The sequence below is a fragment of the Cuculus canorus genome, chromosome 1 (assembly GCF_017976375.1).
Source record: "Cuculus canorus isolate bCucCan1 chromosome 1, bCucCan1.pri, whole genome shotgun sequence".
Lineage (NCBI taxonomy): Eukaryota > Metazoa > Chordata > Aves > Cuculiformes > Cuculidae > Cuculus > Cuculus canorus.
The window spans coordinates 146,604,910-146,626,015 of NC_071401.1; the positions used below are offsets into that span (position 1 = coordinate 146,604,910).

The 21,106-nt window shown below is 44.9% G+C and overlaps 1 protein-coding gene across 1 annotated transcript in view; it reads left to right on the plus strand.

The window, feature by feature from the left end:
* Positions 1 to 18,614: 18,614 nt before the first annotated feature.
* The window catches only part of NUAK1 (NUAK family kinase 1), a 50,345-nt gene continuing 47,853 nt past the window's right edge, over positions 18,615 to 21,106 (plus strand). Inside the window, exon 1 of the mRNA XM_009565647.2 lies at positions 18,615 to 18,946. Within this exon, the coding sequence (XP_009563942.2) occupies positions 18,674 to 18,946 (273 nt within the window). The 5' untranslated portion in view covers positions 18,615 to 18,673. The remainder of the gene's footprint in view (positions 18,947 to 21,106) is intronic.

The following is a 21,106-nucleotide window of genomic DNA, read 5'->3' on the forward strand; positions in this document are numbered from 1 at the left end:
CTGGGGGCTCAGGCTAGCAGCTAACACTCCCACCAGCACAGTCTAAACTCCCAGCCAAAGTGCTTGCTCCCAATTCAAAGTGCTTAGGTCCCTCTGAAGATTGTACTGAGTAAAAATAAACACATCCCAAAGTGCTTTGTTAATAACACAGGGATGAGCTCAACACAAGGACCTGGTTTGAGAGAGGAGTTCTTTACTGCAAATGCAAATTTTTTTTTGGTCACCAGGTGATTTATTAGTCCTTCCTCAATGATACATTTATTTTAAGAGGGCTTCAGTTACCCTCTGCTGCCTGGAATGTTTCATTTGCATTGGATAAGAATTGCTCCTCCACTTGAAAAATGACTTCCAGTGAGCAATAAATGCTGCAGTTTTCATCCTGTGGCTTTGGGCATTACAGCTCACCACCGGTCACTTTGCCACAGGATTGTTGCCATTCTTTCCCTGTTTTCTATCTCTTGCCTTATGCTTTACACATGTTTGTAATTAAGTTTTCTCTTTTTTTTTTTAAGTTGCGTTGTTACATCTCCCTCTGTTCCAGGCTGTCATCTATAGGCTTCTTTGTATTTAAATCCCAGGCATTCCTCATCACTGCACTCACTGAAATGCTTTTATTGCCAGAGAAATCCTTTCCCCACATTGTTTCCAGTACAGTAAGGTAGAGAGAGTCCTTGCAACTGAGGAAAATTTCCTCTGGGGAAAGATCCTCAGTGCAGTGAAAGACTAAAGTCCACCAATCAACCTGCTTTCAAAAATAACAGCAACATTTAAGGTGTGGCTGAAATTCTTCCTGTACGTTTTGATCTCAGACATTATATGCACATTTCTGACAACAAAACCTCTGGCCGGCTGTATTTATGAGGCTCTTTCACAGTTATCGAGGAAAAAGGCTGAGTGTTTCAGCAGATCTCTAATGCAGGCTTTAAAAGTAAGTTTGTTCAAAACAACTGCTTTCTTCAATGAGTCCTGATCTCCTGGAGAATCTTAGATTCCTGCTTCCACACAACATTGCTCTGCCATATATTAACCCTTGGTAGGGAAACTTCCCCTCTCCTGCTCTTTTCATTAGGAGTATTTGTTACACACAAATGCTGTATTTCAAGGCAGTTCTACTCAACTTGCTCTTTTCAAAGTAAAAATTAAACAAGTAGTTTTTTTACTTACCAATGAAATTCTTGTATACTTACAAACAAGAAGAAAACAGCACATTGTTATGATGCTCTAACAACGCTAAACGTCTGCATGTAAGTAAGCAGCTGAGCGGAGACCTTCCCAGAGCATCCGGGTTTAGCAGGGTGCAGACCTTCATCCCTGCCTGGTCACTCTTGTATGCTGTTCTGGCAGCACAGAGCAAAGGAAGACTGCAGTGCCCTTAGGATGAGATGTAATGCTGAAGCCTCTAATCCTGCAGCTTGGTTTGTTGAGACATGAAAGCCCCTTATCACTCTGGCAGTGTAAAAGTACTTTAAATTTAAAACAAACTCATAATCAGTCAAAAACTTGCATTACTTAAGATGTTGTGTAGAGCATGTTTTGTAGTGCCCATCTCTGGGCCAAACGTGTTGATCAAACACCTCTTGCTGCCCTAAATCCCATAGAATTCTTAAACCGAGGCAGAATTTGCTGCCCTAGCAATGTGTAGGGAGGCTGTCTGCTGCTGACCAGGCTTTCTGCGGGGACTAAAGAGATCATATGAGTAATTGGCACACCATTTGCTAAAGTGCAAGTGGATCTGAAGAACACTGAACTTTTTTGACAAATACAGTAGCACGTACAAGTCTTCCCAAATACAAGGAAATATTGTAGTTATTTTTCTAGCTGATTTGCCTGTGCAGATTTGGAGACATCTCCAACACTGATAGTATCTTCTGACAGTGCCTGAAATTCTCCTTACATTTCCTTATATCCTTATATAGGATAATGGGAGCTATGCCTACAGATCCTTCCGTAGCCTCTAGCTCTGCTACTGCAATGAGCACTACTCAGTTCTGTAGGAGTAACAGCATGTATTGCTTCATGCAAGATTTAAACTTCAGCTTTCTGCTGAGACTTCTTCAAAGGTGCCCAGGAAGGACAAGGCTGCCAAACCTCACTGCAGCCCTAATGGGATTCAGTCATCCAGTTCCCAGAGGCTGCTGTGAAAGTCCCACTCTCAGGTCTGTATCTTGCTATTTGCATAACGTTCATGCCTTTGTGCTGTAGCTTGGCTAGCATCAGTCCCTAGGAGGCAACTGGTATTCGGCTGTCTTAAAGAGCTGCAATTTAGTGGATGTGCCCAAGGGAAACACAGGATACACGTCAGAGTAAAGAAGGAAATGGAGAGAATATCAGATAACAACACTCATCCTCAGCATCAATAAATAAGTCAGAAATAGAGAACAGAAGAGCAGCCACCAACTAAGTAGGTCAGGTTATCAGCATGAGGCTATTTAGATGGTGACAGCAGGAATTGTGATCAGATATGCAAAGCTTTTGAGATGTAGATTTAACTTCCCTTGGCCAACGGCATTATTCCAGGTGTTCTTTAGTGTAGTGGGGCAGATTTTTCTTCCCACTGTAATTCTGCTTTCTCCTCCAGGTTTCACTGACCGTAAACTTTTCATTAGTGCCCCTAACATGAGGCACAAATGTCTTCAAACTAACACCTGTTGCATCTATTTTTGTAAGCCAAGGGACTGATTGGCTCCACAGAGGATTCACGAATAAAACATATTTAGTAGGCACAAAGGTTTTCTATTAACTTTATGTTTCTTTTCCTTTCAAAACTTGGGATTACAAAGTCTATACATGCCACCTGCTGCTGTTCCTTTTTTGTTTTGCTCCTTTACATGCAGTGGCAGATTCTGCTCACGTCTGTGCCCATGTAGATCCAAAATAATTCCTTGTATGCTAATGACACAATTCCAGGCTCTCACTGGGGTAAGTGAGAATAGGAGCTGGCCCTTGTCAGTTCAAATTTACCCTTGATGCAACTTCACTGGGGGTGAAGGAGCTGCCATGAGTGTATTTTGGCCTCATTGCCCAGTGACACTAAATGTTTTCTGCAGGCTGCACATGGTTTAAGTGCTGTCCAGCCAAATGTGGTGAGTGCAGCAGATCACATACCTCTCATAAAGCTCTAGAGCTAAACTGGGTCAGCAGAGGCGAGACAGCCCACATCAGCTGAAAAGTGCCCCTCCCAAGTTATTTCTGTGAAGGAAGAAAAAATATGGGCAGACGCATCCGTCCAAACCTGTAACTGGAAGTGACAGAGACGAGGGGAGTTCCCCGCGCCACTCACTCATCAGAGATTCTCAATAATAACCCCCGACGGAGTGAGCCTCTTCCTGGGCAGCTGCAGATTTAATGTTGGTCTTTGTCCAGCCTGAGCAGCTCAGATCTCTAAAGAAGTGGATTTTCTATACAATAGGGGTGGGATGCACCGAAGCGTGAGGAGGAGGCGGGACACCAGGTGTCTATGAATGAGCTAACGAGGCACCAGAAATGCCTCTGTATCCCCTTCCCTGCCCCCTTGTTCTGTCTTTGGACTGTAACGTGGAACAGCACAATGAATCAGTATTAGCCCCAGCGCAGCTGCGAGAGGTCAGGCCCCGCACTTTCATATGGGCATCTTTAATTTAGGCTCCTCAGGGACTCATTTTTCAACTGACGAGAGGGCTAATGCTTAAGCTAGGGAGGGAAATGACATCAGTCGGTGAGAGGACAAGTGCTGCAGAAAGGCAGCTGGTACTTTAATCTTTCCTACCACACCCTTAGTGTGATGCTTAGGTAGCCTTTTCTGTCTCGCTCACTTTTTAGTAGTCTGTATAAAGTCAATAGCCCAAATCTGTTCACCTATTCTGCCACTGATGTTCAGGAGCACCAGACTTAAGGAAACAGGGAATTGCTTTTGGTGGCATTCAGCACAAGGTTAAGTCCAGTGAGATAAAGTCTGACAGTAAAAGCAGCAGAGATAGTTGTCTGCTTTTGGCAGCCACATCACAGGGAGAGTAGAGATTGTCTTCAGTCATGCATCTGAGAGTCCTGAGGGAATTGGCTGATGTGGTTGCCAAGCCACTCACCAAGATATCTGAGAAGTCGTGGCAGTCAGGAGAAATCCCAGCAGTCAGGAGAAGTCCCTGGTGACTGGAAGAAGGGTAACATTGTGCCCATTTTTAAAAAGGGGAGAAAAGACAACCCTGGGAACTACAGACCTGTTAGCCTCACCTCTGTGTCTGGGAACAAATCCTCCTAGAAGCTATGCTAAAGCACACGGAGGAAGGGGAGGTGATTAATGGCAGCCAGCATGTCTTCGCCAGGGGCAAGTCCTGTATGACCAACCTAGTGGCTTTCTATGGTGGGGTAACTGCAGCAATGGACACGGGAAAACCAACGGATGTGATCCATCTGGACTTCTGTAAAGCCTTTGACATGGTCCCCCACAACATCTTTCTCTCTAAATTGGAGAGATATGGATTTGATGGGTGGACTGTTCGTTGGATAAGAAACTGGTTGGATGGTTGTATTCAGAGAGTAGTGATCAATGGTTTGGTGTCCAGATGGAGATCTGTGACAAGTGGTGTCCCTCAGGGATCTCTACTGAGACTGATGCTTTTTAATATCTTCATCAATGATATAGACAGCAAGTTTGAATGCAACCTCAGCAAGTTTGCAGATGACACCAAGCTGAGTGGTGCAGTTACCATGCCAGAAGGATGGGATGTCATCCAGAGGGACCTGGACAGGCTGGAGAAGTGGGCCTGTGAGAACCTCATGAGGTTCAAAAAGGCCAAGTGTAAGGTCCTACACGTGGGTTGGGGCAATCGCCAATTTCAGTACAGGCTGGGGAATGATGTGATTGAGAGCAGCCCTGCAGAGAAGCTTGGGCTGCTGGTTAATGAGAAGCTTGACATGAACTGGCAATGTGCACTCCCAGCCCAGAAGGCCAACCATGTCCTGGGCTGCATCAAAAGAAGTGTGGCCAGCAGGTCGAGGGAGGTGATTCTGCCCCTCTATTCATATCTTGTGAGACCTCATCTGGAGTACTGTGTCCAGTTCTGGAATCCTCAACGTAAGAAGGATATGGAACTGTTGGAATGGGTCCAGAGGAGGACTACAATGATGATCAGAGGGCTGGAGCACCTTCCCATATGAGGACAGGCTGAGAAGAGTTGGGGCTGTTCAGCCTGGAGAAGAGAAGGCTCAGAGGAGATCTTATAGTGACCTTCCAGTACCTGAAAGGGGCTACAAGAAAGCTGGAGAGGGACTGCTCACAAATGTAGTGATAGGACGAGGGGCAATGTGTATAAACTGGAGAGAGGCAGGTTTAGGCTAGACATTAGGAAGGATTTCTTCACGATGAGAGTGGTGAGGCACTGGCACAAGTTGCCCAGGAAAGTTGTGGATGCCCCATCTCTGGAGGTGTTCAAGGCCAGGTTGGATGGGGCCTTGGGCAGCCTGATCTAGTGGAAGGTGTCCACGCCCATGGCAGGTGGGTTGGAGCTATATGATCTTTAAGGTCCCTTCCAAACCAAACTATTCTACGATTCTATGATTTTTGTCAAGTCTCCCAGCCATTAAATATTAAGCCCTATGAACAAGCCCTGCTGCTCTACAATGCTGCCCGCTATTTGCACACTATTATTCTCTACATAGTTTTACTGACATGGCCTGTGTTATTAACCACAAGCTATTTCTTCAGGGAAAATAATGTTGTCCAGTCAACCCACAAGGGAAAGAAGGATCCCTCAATCACATGGAGCACTACTCTTCTGTCTTCAGTCTTTAGACAATTAATAAGGAGCATTAATGAACCCCTAGAAGGCACAGCCCTTCCTGGCTAGAATAGTGGTGGCTGTTATGGTGGCAAGAGGGGAATACCGGTGAAGACAACAGGGCAGTCCTCAGCATCATGAACTGGGATATGCGCTAGGTAAAAAAAACACTCTAAGGAGGGAGTACTGGATGTATACAATGGGCTGCCTTCTCACTGAGGCTAAGGAAATCTGAAGTAAATGTGGAAAAATCAGAGACAATGCACCTGCAGAAAAAATTAAAGTGAAGTAGGAGAGGAAATGGGCTATGAAATTTGTTATGCAGCATCTGTGCTGAAAAGCAAAAATCAAAATTTCCATTACACTGGTATAAATTAGTATTATTCCTACCAAAGTAAGTGGAGCTACACTGGCATAAACACAAAGAAAAATGAGGTCTTATAAAGAACAACGGCCTCTGGATTAAATCCATTACTGGTATAAGCAAATACATTCCTCAGACCTCAAAGGAGCCATGCCTGTTTGTACCCATGGTGGATTTGGTTCATTTTCCCCGGAGGCTTTTTTCCATTTTAAATATAGCAAGCACGCAGATGGCCAGAGCTACAACGGGGTGCCCAGCTTTGTGTTAAAACTGGCAGCTTGACTTTGGCTTGAATGTAGTGATTTGCTCTGCTGTGATTATATTTTTAGTGCTATCACCGAACAATATTTCAACTCCTTGTCAACTCTGGCTTTCAGATCTTCAAGATCTGAAAGCATCAAGATAAACATAAAAGGATGTTTAATAATAATGGCTAATATTGGCAGGATCCCTACTGTAGCTATTTAAGTGATGGGAGCTTGCGTATATACATGCATACATACATGTAGATATTACTGTTTATATATATTCATATATATATGCTGCTGTTTGTTAAATCACTGATGCACATGCACAGAGTTATTATTGATTATAATAATGCCTTGGAAATCAGACACTACCATGTGTTTTGACTCAATTTATCTACTTTCCCTCAGGGTCAATCTATCCTCTTCAGGAGTGCTGAATAGCCACTGCTCTCATCGAATGCTGTGGCAGCCATGCATAATCAGCTCCTCTGAAAATCACAGTTAGCTCTCACAAACTTGCTTATGATGAGTCTTGGTCTGTTACTGCTTCTTCTACATTCAAATAAAAAGACCCCTGTTACACGTCTGCAGTATCTTGCTGGAGGATGAGTCCAACAACCATAGCACAGGCAGCTGCTGTTCTCAAAATGGAACTCTGTTAAGCTTCACTTCAGACTTAACGTCAAGCCACCCTAAACCTTACTTATCGTGCTATGAAATGTACTTTTGAAAGCATACCTCTACCACTAGGAATGCTGGGTCTTCTGCTGCTTTTCCAAACAACAGCACCTCAGGCATCTCTGGCTGTGTTGCAAATTTGCAGGCAAGCAAACTGAATGGCCACTGATCACCTGCTTTATTAATTATAGGACTGTTAGCTGGTACAGAAGGTGGCCTTTTATTTCTCCTGGGGCTCTTTTCACCTGAGCCCTCCTGTGAAGGGCAGAGAAACCTTTGGTCCCCCTTGTTGCTGGAGGCAGAAGGGAACTGATATTGCTGTGGCACTGCCAAAGGTCAGTGATGAACACAAGCCTCAGTGTCATCCTTTTTGGCCCTGAAATAAGTTGGGGTCATTGGCTCAGATCTAATGATACCTACAATTGATGAATGCAGTGATTAAAGGGGGATGTGGTAGCTGAGGGGCATATTACACAGTGTGCCTTTCGAAGGGATAATTACTGTAGATGCAAGGGCTTTGCTCCTGCATTGAAACCCGCCTAAATAATTGTTTCATGATGCTCTGATCCTAGAAGCAGTACTTTTATTCTTTCCATGAGTCATATTTGTGGGTTCAAATAGGCCACGAAGAGGACACCAATGGCTTGGGCTCTTAACTAGATGTTTCTATGCTCCTGAGGACCATACTGGGAGCTGGGTTTTCCAAGGGACATCCCAGGCAATCCCTTTGCATGAAAGTAATTTCATGGTGGGGGTGAGCTTGAGCAACCAAGATGCTACAGGGCCCTCCTCATCATAAGATGACTGACTCAAGGCAGAGAAATCCTCCTTGAAAAGCAGCCTTGAAGGTAGGACAGCAACAGCTTGTAACATGTTGTATGAAAAAATGTCATGATTGTTTATCACTGGCACAGGGCAGTTTTACACCAGGAGACTTTTGTGGAACTGGGAACCATGCCCTGTCTTCATTTCTGACCATATCCCCTTCCATAGCTGTTGAAATGTTATTTATAAATTTACCCAGATTTCTTTTATTTTCAGAAGAAGAAAAATAAATTCCGCTCAAAAAACATTCGAAAATCGCATCTACCACTGATACCTGATACTACTTCCCAGCAAAAATTTTGTCAAACAAAGATCTGTCTGTCACCTTGTGCCTGTAGCATTCCCAAGGCATCCAGGTCCTGCTTCACAGCTTAAGATCCCTGCTCACCAGCAACAACAACAGATAAGCATTAAGGTTTTGTCAGTTGTCTTCTGACAGCTTTGAGTGCAACATGTCCAATACTGTCTTCACCCACTGAAAACTGGGTGGCTTCAGTGATGTTAATCCCAATTTGCATCCAGGTTTGCATGCTGAAAATAGTAATTACTGCTTGAAATACTGTAAAGTAGTTGAAAAGTGTTGCTTTGCAGCACTGCTGTATGATTGTTTTGCAGACACATTTGTTTTCTACAGATGCTCAGCCACTTGGTGGTGCTACAGAAAGAGCCTGCTTTGATTTCTAAAGCAAAGCAGGTTTCTTGCCTTTCATGAACGATATCCAGACATCACGTTAAATAAAGCTATGGCAAGAAGCACCTTTCTTCCTCTCTCTTTTCTCGTATGAGTATCACCATTGCAATGGTCAGAAATCTTAGAAACCTAGCTATTGTATTTTCCCACTGAAGGCCTGTGTAAAGTTACAACCTCAGCTAACTGATTTCCTCTACCAGATATTTACCTACACATTTCCAGCAGAGCTGAACATTGCAGAAGAGGGGGTGCCCTGGGAGAATTAACCCATTTAAAAATGAATGTGCCCCATGCCACCTTATGCTTGCTTTCCCTAACGACCCAGCACTAATTTTTCTTTTACTTGGGCATTACCACTCGCAGACAGCAAACCTTTGGATTGCATGTTCAAGAGTTCACACTACAGTGGCACAAAGCGGTGTGAAGCTAGTGAGATCTGGGCACTAACACCCCTTTGGCTCCTTGGAAAACCCTGGGCACACTCTGTGGGTGCCAGCTGGCACACAGGGATGAAAGGTAAAACCCTTCCTTTTTATCAAGCTAGGAGAAGAAAGGTGATGAAAGCCCTGATAGAGCAAAGTTCTTGAGCTTCATGTCCAGGTCCTAGCGGGGAAGTGTCCACAACAAGCCTGCTGCATCTGCCCCAGCAAGTGAGAGGGGGTTGGGGGCCAACGGAAGGGAATAGAAGCGAGGAGGGATGAGACAAAAGACTTCAGACAATTCAGTGGCGAGGGGGGGATGAATGGGGAGTGAGAAGATTGGGAATTTCGAGCCGTTTTTCAGCAGCATCTGGTTGATTGCACATGGCCTAAATGCTGTCATCATCTTAGGCTTTGGTGCCGGCAAAGGCTCCTGTGCATGGAGCCCTCACAGAGATTAGCTTGAGCTGAGGTGAAGTGAGAAGGATTTGGCCTTGCTAAAGCAATGGGAAGTATGCAGAGGACACGTTGCTCCTCCTATTAAATTTGAATACTTTTTTTCATCTTGGTAACAGACCCTCAAATATGTTCTTTAGAAATCAGTGTCCTGTTCCATTAAAAATAAATCTGTTTCTTTCTTATAACACAATTAGTGTCAGCAAAGCATTCTGTAGATCCAAGAAGATTTATTTTTGTATAATTCTTGTGAGGCAGGAAAGAGTGTTCTAGTTCTGGAGGAGAGATAAGGAGACGCAAGTTTAACAGTGTTTTTAGGCCCTGGGCCAGATTTTCCATTTCAACATAGCTGATGGAGGAGAGGGAAGTGTCTCTTTAAGCTTCTGTGGACTTGCTGGGGAAGGCAGCTCTTTCCTACAGTTGGCATTACCCAAGGCGTGTGCTTTGCATTGATGAGGAGAAGCTGGCAGCATCCATGTGTTGCCTTGCTTCTCACTGTAGGGTTGTCACTGCATCTTCTCTTATTATCTGTGTTGTCTTTCAGGGGCTGTTGAACTGTGACGTTCTGTGGCCTCGGTTCTTGCTGAAGAAGCTTAGGACTGGCTGTTGTATGGACCAGCTAGCATTAGCTTTAAAGAAAACGACTTGCCATCTTAGCATAGCAAGAAGATCTCTTCCCCATCCCTAAACCCCTCCACCCCAGAGTCGACACTCATTCTGCTGTTGGCCTGGCAATGAGAATGGCAATGGAGTCGAAGAGGCTGTCATTGTCTCCTGTTCGCCACTGCACAAAGGGTTGGTGTGCTCTGCTCCCCTACACCCGCTATGAGGGTTTCAGAAGTTCGCAATTCCCTTTACACTGCATGAGAAGCACAAAGGAAGCACAGAGAGCCATGAAACCTCCTCCCTCACAATTCCTTAGCCAGAGAAATGAGAATTTCATGCATAATGAGTCTTTGATCAAGTCTGTCGCTTAGCCAATTTGCTATTGATTTAAGGAGCTCTCTCTGCTTGCGAACAGGCATTGAGTATGGGATTTTAAAAAGGTCTAATGGAAAATTATATTTGGTCCTCAGGCATTGATTCGCAAACAGATTCATTTTTCCATTTAACTGCTCTTTGTAGTTTGCTGCTCCAGATTTCTGGGTATGACATTTTCCTGTGGAAGTCATACTGTATCATTGGTACACATCCTAAAGTCATAATGTTCTGTTTACATCTTTCTAATCACTCGCCGTAAAACGATTATATTGCCATTATCAGTTTTTATTATTTGACCTAATTTTATTTACAAGTCACAGACAACACTGTTTTCTAAATCCAGGAAGTGGCTGAAGACAAATGAAAAGTAAACAAAATAAAGCTAAAGGAAGCTGGCAGCCTCCATGCTCAATCTATTTTCTAATTCAGCATTATTTTGACTTTGACAAACGAATGATCAGTGAAGGAAGAATGCAGCCAGTCTTACAGCTGTGAAGCCATGATGCACACTGTGCTGAATTCCAGTATTTCAGTGGGAATTTAGGGGGAGATAGGAGTGGGAGATGGGAGGGGGAGATGGGAGTGGGAATGAGAGATTGTTTCCCAGAGCCAGACTGCATCCCTTACATGGAGCCCATGGCAAGGGGTGGAGTTCTCCACCATTCCCTACAACACCCCCAGGAGAGGAAAGGGCTGTGTTTCGAGGAGGCACAATTCAGCCCTTGCTCCCCTTTGTCCACGAAGGGAAGGAGATTGACAGCCATCCTGCAGCACATGCAAAGAGGGAACAGGGAGCCATGCTGCCATCTGTTCCCCACAGATTCATTTCCTAACAGGACTAAGATGGCACGCAGTGCCTTTTTCCTCTCTAAACTTCAACTACATGCCCACGCTGCCAAGAGTGATCTTTCTGATGAGGTACATTGTATATCTATCAAAACATGGTAGACGATATGTTCTAAGTGTTGTGGGGTGCATTTTCAGTAACCGGGCAGCACTGGCTGTCTTGGTGAAATGCTTATTCAGATGGCATCCAAAGGCATGAACATCCAGTAACTCATTGATGCCACATGCAGCATGAGTTTCAGCCTAACTTGTGCTTAACCTTCTTCACTCTAAGAAATGGATATATTTAAGAAAAAATCCCCAACTTGTATGTATTTTTTTTACTCACTGTATCATTGCAGTAGCCTTACCCTCATATTTCCAAGAAAACTGGTTGTGTGTCCAATAGCTGTGTGAAAAGAGCTATACAATCTAGACACACATCCACAAATCTCAACATCAAGACAAACACCTTGAGCGAAACATGCTTTTGGTTTCCTTCATCACAGTCATCAGTTAAGTGAGCGCCACACAAAAGCCACAACCCAGGCTAAAACACCATTTTTCGTAGGATCTACCCAGTGGCTGGGATATCTCCCTGCGATCAGACGGGGCAGGAAATCCCAAAGTCCTGGAGGGATGTATCTGCCCCATCTCATCCGTGAGTCATCCAGGATGGAGGAGTCAAAATGGCAAAAGTTCACGCTTCCCCATTACGTTCCTATACAAACATCTCATGGGCAAGGGCCCCTGCAGCACGCAGCTCCCAGCACAGGCTGGCAGCCCCCGGCAGGATGCCCTTGAGCCTGTCAGCACCTCAGCTGCATTTTGCTTCCCCCCTCTTCACTCAGGCTGCCTCCCAGTCACAGCTCCACCCTTTTCCGCCACAAACCACAGGCACTGTTTGCCAGCTAAGGGCTTGATGTTGCTGTGCCAATAACCAAAGTAAAGACACCTTGCTTGCATGCACCACTGTGCCGGAGGAGTTGGAACCAGAAGCACTGCTAAATCTTGGGCAGGGATGAATGCTCTTGGTGGCACTTCAGAGAAGCCATGTGTGTATAAGCTATGCTGAAAGCAGATGTTCCATGTGTGGGAGCTGGCAGTGGGCAAAATGGGTTGGGTGGAGATCCAGATGCCTACACATGCTGATGATTGATGCAGCCAGTCAGTTTCTCTAAATAAGGGCAAAAAAACAGAGGTGGCAGAAGGGAGGGAACTGAAGGCAAAGAAGGGAAGTGGTGAGAGGAGGGGAGCATGATGCTAAGTGACTTAATTACTTTTTTAACCTCTTTTTGCAGTTGTATTAGTGGGGTGTGCAATCCAGCAACCATAGCCCACTGCAACTGTGCTACTGCTTTTCCTTTTTATAGCCTGCTGATGTATTTGGACTTCAGTCCCAAAAGGACTAATGTGCAGGGGGAGGGAGAGGGCTGGTAGTTTGGATTTTATGCTCATTTATTTACTAAAAATAATACATAAATAACAAAATAAACACACTATCACAGAGTTTTACTGAAAGAATACCTAAGCTGAATGAGAAACAGGAAAGCAGAAGCAGAAGAAGGAATTGTGTGTGCTTAATCCTTCTGGAAACCCTGCGGCAGAAAAGAGCCTAAGCCCCAACATCTCAGTTTTCTCTGATGTACAGTTTAAGTTGTTTCTCCTCACTTCTCAGTGGTGTTGAGTGCCTTGGTTTAGCAATAGCAGCAAGGAGCTCAGGTATCGCACAGAGTTGCTGAGTGTAGAAAAGCAGCTTTTATATGCATAAAATCATGTGACATAAGCATAAAGGCACACGTATGCATATGTAAACATGTAAATGAATTTTCAGATCTGTAGAGGTGAACTCAGCAGGCAACTGGTTTCCTCTGTGCTATGCTATGGGTATTTCAGTAATACATACTAAGCGATAAAAGAAATAACCAGTATTGCAGGAAAAATTGATAACATGTTCAATGTCTAAATTCTCAGTGAAAGCCACTGAAGCAAAGGCTTGAGGCTTGGAAATGGCATTAAAAAAGATGTTTTACAAACACAGGGCTCCTCTTTTATTGAAAGTCTTACAAAGAATCTCAGCCTAAATTCCAGAGTTCTCTCTTAACACACATTGCAAGTATTCCTCAGTTTCTTCACTGCCCATAAAGCTCCAGGATCCACATTCAGAGGGCTTAACTCCACCTAAGTCTCTATATTACCTATTGCATGGACATCTCAGGAGGCCTAAAGGCAATCAAACAACAGGAGTTAATGTGAATTTAGATGGAAGTAATAACCTCTGAATCTGGGGCCCATGGGTGTGCATTACTTAATTCAAGTATTGTTTTAACAGTGAACTGACAGCTGTTGGATGCAAACAAGACAACAGTTTGCCACCGTAAACTTTTTATACGGCTCACTACAGAGAAAATCAGTGTTAAGGTATTAATCCTGAACTTGCATGACTCTTGTGATCTTCGTAAAACATGCAGTTCCAAGGACTGAATGTGATCTGCCAGGGCAGATAATATGCAGATACCTGCTGCAGGAAGCAGATGCCAGCCACCTCTGCCAGCCATCTCTTTCTAAAGGACAATCCCTGTCATCGAGTGGAACACATTAACATGCTTTCACTTCATCCGATCAAAAAGCTCTCTCTCAGCAGGCACTTATACAGAGGAGAAAGTTCAATTGAGAGAACGTCCTCTAGTTTTTCCTGACAGCATCTTCCAAATGTTTGCAGTTATATCATCTTTGAATTTGCAACCTGGACAATGCTGAGCACTTCAGCTTGGTCCAGCAAATGTGTACGCCTATACTTAGCTTCATTAAGCATGAGCAGTCAAAGCAACTCAACTGACTTTAAGACTATGGTTATGTGTTTCTCTCCATACCGAGCAGAGCTCAGCAGAGAGCCCTGAGAGCTAATAGAGCAGTACATTATTATCAGAGAACACAGGTCCATGCATCCAGAAATCACTTTAGTACTCATTTCTCCTCTTTCCTCTATATTATGCTGTAAGAACCAGTCAAATAAGGTATTCCAGCTCTCCCACAGCCTCCTGGAAGCCAACCTTTCTAAGTGTTGCAACAACACAGTTGGACACTTCACAAACACTGAAGAGTGCTTATGAGCAAAAAGTCTGTTTGTGTACAAATGATACCATCTCACCAGTTAAGCTGCAATATGCATAATTGTTACACAGAAAGTACCTGGCCTCAGTTCTTAAATAAGTGTTACATTTTTTTCAGCTAAATACATGGAAGGAATTAACATCAGCTCTGAGTCTTAAGTTTCATTACAGGTGGTGTAGGCTTTCTGAGGAGACTTAAACATTTGACTAAAAGCTATTAAATAATTTTATTTTTTTTTTACCCTGAGTGTCTCTATGCCAGGTAACAAATAAATTGTGCCATTTTGAAAGCTCATGACAAAAAATAAAACTAAAAATATACTGAGTTTTATGATAAATTTATATTGTTAACTTGCAATCTTTAAGATTGTTTTCCAACTCACATTGACTTTAGAAAGGTAAGCCTATGGAAATCAGTAGCTTTATTGTTGTTATTGTGATTATCTGCATAGTTCAGATTTGCTACAAGATCTCTAATAGTGTTTTGCAAATTAGAGCCTAATCCTACTTCCTTTGAAGCTGCTTAGCAGAAGTCTACTGGTTTCAATGTGAGGGTAATTCCTTCCTGTGAATAAGGAAATGCATTTACATAAAATAACACTGTCAGAAATGAAGAATTCCCTAGTGGTGTCTACAAACTGAGAGCTGAAATTCTCACCAAACATTTATTTCAGAAACAATGGAACACTGCGTGTTTTACACTGATTTGAAAAGCTAGAATGATGCAAATTGCCTACAAAAGTGATTATTTTCTATGGCCATTCTAACATGGTCTCGCCTTCCCTCTGTGATTTTTACTTCTCGGAATTCTTATACCTTTTGTGAAGGTCACTGGTTTACTATTTGCTCTAGTGATTTTTATTCCTGCAATGGTAAGTATAATATTGACTGCAAAGCTGACAATATGCTAAAAATTAAAAGGAAATACCTCTAGGTGATACACTCAATCTTATGAGTACTTCTATTCTTAGTGTTATTTTCAATTCCCATTGCTATTACACAGCAGCACAGAAAATTTCTTGCGCCCAGTTTTAATTTATGTGTTTAATTTGCTTAACGCTCTCTGGCTTCACATTTAAGAGCATAGAAAGTTAAAAGGAAAAGTGGTATTTCTAATTCTACATAATACCAATACTTATTCCGTTATAAAATTGGTATTTTTCATTTTGGGGCTTCTGGTATTTTATTATGCCTTATATCTATTCAATCACAATATATACCAATGATTCATGACATACTTCCTTATGGAACTGTTTCCCAGGAGCTCGAAGAGAATACTCTTCGGAACGTTAACAACGGTTATGAGTATAACATAATGAAACCTATTTTCACCACTGAGATTCAAGCTTTTTGGCTATTCAAGAGGTATAAAGGACCTGGATATCAGCTATAATGAGTTCCTGCCTAAATGGAGCTTTCAGACAGTAAATCATAGCTGGACACTCTTCCTTGCTGCCTCTGGGGGGACTTTTGAGCTGCTCATGCAGTCCAGTGTGCAGTCGACTGACACAGATCAGGGCAGGACCTGGGCTGCTCTCATCTTTGGTGGCACCAGGGCTTGCACTGAGCATGCAAAACCACCAGGCAATTGTTACTGTGATCTTGACAAGACTGTCACAACCTTGGCACTCAGTGAGACAGAGACTCTGATTTAATCTATTTAAGTGAAGTTGCACTGAGATGAACACATGCCAGGACAATTTTTCACCTCTCCCAGCAGCCAAGGGCACTTCTCCCACCCTCTGTGTTGCCATCCTCTCTCCTGGCTCCCTCCTTCCCCTCAATGCTGCTGCATACCTACCTCATTCCTATGCCAATCCCTCCTTGCAGTAGGTCTCTGCTCCATGAGGATGTTTCTTGGGATATCCCCCGAGTTTGAGAAGAGCTACCTAAGTGGGTTTCAGACTGGATGCACATAAGGCAGCCAATGGAGTAGTAGATCTCCCTCTCCCGTACACTGAGGTAGCCCAGGAACCACTCTATTCTGTGCCAGCTGTCAGAAATGCAATAGCACTTCAGAGCATTAAGATAAAACAACAAGCAAAAAAAGCTACTGATATAGTCTTATTTCTTACAAAAAGAAGGCCACAGCATTTTTGTCCTTTCAATAATTAAAATAAAGGAAGAGGCCACTGGAGGACATAGCACTCTTATTTTGTATTATAGTAAGAGAGTGAGGCTTCCCTTATCCTTTCTGCTTTGGAACAGCCAGTTTGTGGTGCACTCTGGGAAAGAGAAGTTAAATTTTATATTCCAGGGCTTAAACTAATACCTGGCTCCCAAAGATCAAGCACCTAGATGGGAGGGTTTACCTATCACTGGCCACTGTGGGACTCTTTCCGTCTTCTTTAATGTGTGTGGTGTGATGTTAGCCTCTGCCAGCAACAGAGTACCATGCTAGACAGACATGCTTTCAGCCAGTCGGGCACTTCTGCTGATCCTAACATCACCACAAGCACAACCTGAAGCATCGCTATGAGCTGCAGGAGACCCTGGGCAAAGGCACCTATGGCAAAGTCAAGAGGGCCATCGAGAGGTTTTCTGGCAGAGTGGTAAGGTGGGCAGAGGGGCTTCTCTTTGCTTTTTCATTTTACTGATACGAACATATCATTTTTCTTCCTAACGCCTACTTTGTTGGGACCCCTCCGTGTGATCCTAATATGAAGGTGGTTACAGAGAAACTTCCCTCCACATTTGTCAGGTCAGAGGGGCTAAAGCTGCAGCCTCAGAACAGTGTGTTCCCTATCTCAAAAAGAAACCTTGAGGAAGTCCAGCCTCACACACTCTCCTGGCTAGTCAACCAAACAGGAGACCTCCTGAAGCCCGTGCATGGCTATCACCCAGTCACCTTGACACTCCTCAGTCAGTTGCCTCTGACAAACCTCAGCTTTCACAGGAGGCAGTCATTCAAATTGGCTGAGCGCATGGACCAACCTCTGCATTAATGGAGATGGAGGAATGGGTTTACCAAGTCCCTAATCCTGTGCCTTGACATCAATGTGACCGCAAGGCTGAACCCTGGATTTAAAAAAGTCTAGGCGACACAGATTTCCCATTTCTGCTGCAACAGAGACACTAGCCACGCGCTTGGGGATGGCTTATTTTCTAAAAGAAACATCTGATTCATCTGAATTCTGGCAACAATTTATATGTCTGCCTTATATGCATTAGTTTACATTTTCAAGACATCTTTGTGAAAGAAGTAACCACCTTACTCTAAAACGAAGAGTGACATTGATGTGTTCATTTGTATTTCAAACTGCCCGAAAGCAGAGGTGAGGGCTCTGTAAGCTCTAATTCTTGGCAGTGACTTGCATGAATGTTGACCACAGCAGGACTTGGGCCCAGGGAGGTTCTTTACATGCAAAAACCTCCTGGAGCTGGCAAAGTCGCCTGCCTGTGCCAAGGACAGGCAGGAGGGGCTGGGTGTGCCCGGGTTCTTCTGCCAGTTCCAGTTCCATGGAAACCCTACAGGAAACCCTTGCCTGCTTGGCAAATAGGGAAAATTAAAGTGTTTTCTGGAAAAAAACTTTCCAGACCTAAATGTGGTGCAGGCTCGCTCTGATCCCTTCCCACTGTCTGCACGCCCATGACCAGGGCTATGAAGATGGTCAGAGGGCTGGAGTGCCTCTGCTATGGGGAGAGGCTGAGGGAGTTGGGGTTGATCAGCCTGGAGAAGGCTCTGAGGAGACTTTATAGCGACCTTCCAGTACCTGAGGGGGCTGCAGGAGAGCTGGGGAGGGACTGTTTACAAGGGCATGGAGTGATAGGATGAGGGAGAAAGGCATTAAATACAGGCTGAGAGAGTTGAGGTTGTTCAGCCTGGAGAAGAGAAGGCTTCGAGGAGACCTTATGGCGACCTTTCAGCACCTGAAGGGGCTACAGGAAAGCTGGAGAGGGACTGTTCATAAAGGCTTGTAGTGATAGGACGAGGGGGAATGGGTATAAACTGGAGAGGGGCAGATTTAGACTAGACATAAGGAAGAATTTCTTCACCATGGGAGTGGTGGGGCACTGGCACAGGCTGCCCAGGGAAGCTGTGGGTGCCCCATTCCTGGAGGTGTTCAAGGCCAGACTGGATGGGGCTTTGAGCAGCCCTGTCTGGTGGGATGTCCGTGCCCATAGCAGGGGGGTCGGAACTGGATGATCTTTACGGCCCCCCAACCCCAGCCCACCCTATCTCTCGAACAAAGGCAGTGTCACCGCCCCCGGGGCGGAGCGGCCGGTGCTGGGAAGGGGAGGGCATCGCGCTGCCCCCGCCCCGCCCGAGCAGAGGCTGCGGAGCCGGCGGGGCGATCGCATTCTCGCCCGCCGCCGGGCATGGAGGGCGACGGAGCGGCTGCCCCCGGCCCCCCCGGCCCCGAGCAGCCCTGCGGCTCCTCCGGCGAGGCGGCGGCGGCGGCCCTCGGGGAGCCGCCCGGGGGGGCTCCGTCCCCGGAGGGAGCGGCGGCGGCGGCGAGGAAGCAGCAGCAGGGGGTGAAGAGGCATCACCACAAGCACAACCTGAAGCATCGCTACGAGCTGCAGGAGACCCTGGGCAAAGGCACCTATGGCAAAGTCAAGAGGGCCATCGAGAGGTTTTCTGGCAGAGTGGTAAGGCGGGCGGAGGGGCTTCTTTTTGCTTTTCACTTTGCTAATAGGCATATATCGTGTTTTTATTCCTGACGCCTGCTTCATCCCTCTGTCCGCATCGGGATCTCTCCCCCACCCCCCGTTTTCCGTGCGCATCCCTAGGGACTCCTCTATGTGCATCCCTCGGGATCCCCCTCTTTCCGTACGCATCCGTCGGGGACCACCCCCCCCATCTCCGTGTGCATCCCTTGGGAACCCCCTTCTTTTTCCGTGCGCATCCCTAAGGACTCTTCCGTGCTCCTCCCTCGGGACCCCTCCTCTTTTTCCGTGCGCATCCCTCGAGGGGACCCCCCCCCCCTTCTCCGTCTGCATCCCTCGGGGACCCCCCATCTGCATGCGCATCCCTCGGGGACCCCTCGTCTGCATGCACATCCCTCGGGATCCCCGTTTTCTCCATGCGCATCCCTTGGGGACCCCTCCGTGCGTGGGGCTGGCACCCCGGGGTCGGGTCAGCATCCCACCTGTGTGTTTGGTCGCTTGGGTTCAGGGCTTTGTTTGCAAATCCTGTAGAAAAACTTGGGTTTTTCGTGGGGAGAATGGTGGTGGTGTCATAGTAAGGCATTGATACATTTTAAAGGATGTGTTCCCATTGGAAAAATGGAATGGCTTATTGTTTTTGGTTTGTTTTTACACACGAGGGTCCATCTCCAACAGTTACTCTTTCCCCAGTGGAAATTCACAATTTGGTGAAACCTGTCACATCACCAGTCTGACTGCCTGACTAAAGTTCCCAAAGCACTGTCAGACTGGCAAATGTTGGTTCTCTGGTTTAAAACGCCGTGATTCAGTCATACTTTTGTGACCTGAACTTTGCTGACACCTAAAAAAATTGCAGAGACTGCAACCCGGCCCCACTGGTTTTTAGGATCCATTTCACCGCTCAGCGGTGCCGGCTGGCTTGGGACTTCAAGCAGCCCAGAGGTTGTCCAGCAATAATTCAGCTCCAGTGTTTCCTCATTGGTACAGCGCTCCAGCAGGGCGCAGAAATGCAATTGAAAAAATGTACACATTAGTCAGAGTTATTGTCATTTTTCCTTCCCTGAAATATGTAACTATTCACAGAGGGCAAGCGCGTGAGAGGCAGGCGTTGCATTATAGACTGCCGAGAGAAACAGATGCTTTTCTAAAGAGGTCTTAATGATGCTTTTCATGTGAAGTAAACTGAGTTTTCACTGGACTTTGTCTAAAAGCAAGACACTTCCCTAGTGACATTGCAAGTTTTGTCTCATTTTCTTCTCCCTTGCCTGCAAGTACAACAGGCACCCAGAGGCAGAAAGCAACTGTAAAACAGAAAATGAAATTGCAGATGCCCTGCTTTTAATAAGGGACTCTTACATTGCAACTAAATATCTTTGTGTCCACAGTGAAAATGAGAGTTTCGGCCAAGTTGTAGAGTCATATCATGTATGCTTTCAGTTTATTAGCTCATTTGGAGGCTGGCTAAAGAGAAACCAGAGATGGACATCTCTGCACATGCTCACTCCCAGTCCATGTTTTTTAAAGTTTGCTGTCTTGGCTGTTTTACAATTCCAGGCTAACAAAAGCTCCAGGGCTATGTTATATACTAACTATTATTTTGTAAGTAGGTGATTTTTGAGTTGCATTACAAAATGTAGTAAATAAACAAACACATTGAAAACACCTTTTTAAAAAGGTTTAATCAATTATATAAAAAAAAGGTTGTCTGTATTGTAAATGAGATTTGGGTTTGGGAAGGGCCCTCAGAGAGGAAAGGATGTAGCATAGATGTGTATCTCCTCTAAGTTAACAACACACCTGATCTTATTAACAGTCAAGCGCTTCAGCTGCACAGCCGAAGATGTTTAGATGGTACAGTCTGAACTGAATTTATATGGCTAATGCCATCTTGAAACGGAGAGAGTCAAAATCAGAATACCCATGCAAATCTTAATCTAAAATGCAATAAAAATGTTATACTTGCTCTATCAGCTGGTACGTAGAAGCTAAACAAATCCTTACTGGAGTGTGAGCTTTATACTGGAGGAATACAAGCCTCGGCGTGTGGCAGTTCATAATTATTAACTAGTCTACAGGCAAGTTCTGGTGTAATGTGCCTGAACTTCAAACATCTCTGGATGTATGTAAAATACCCATGTTTTG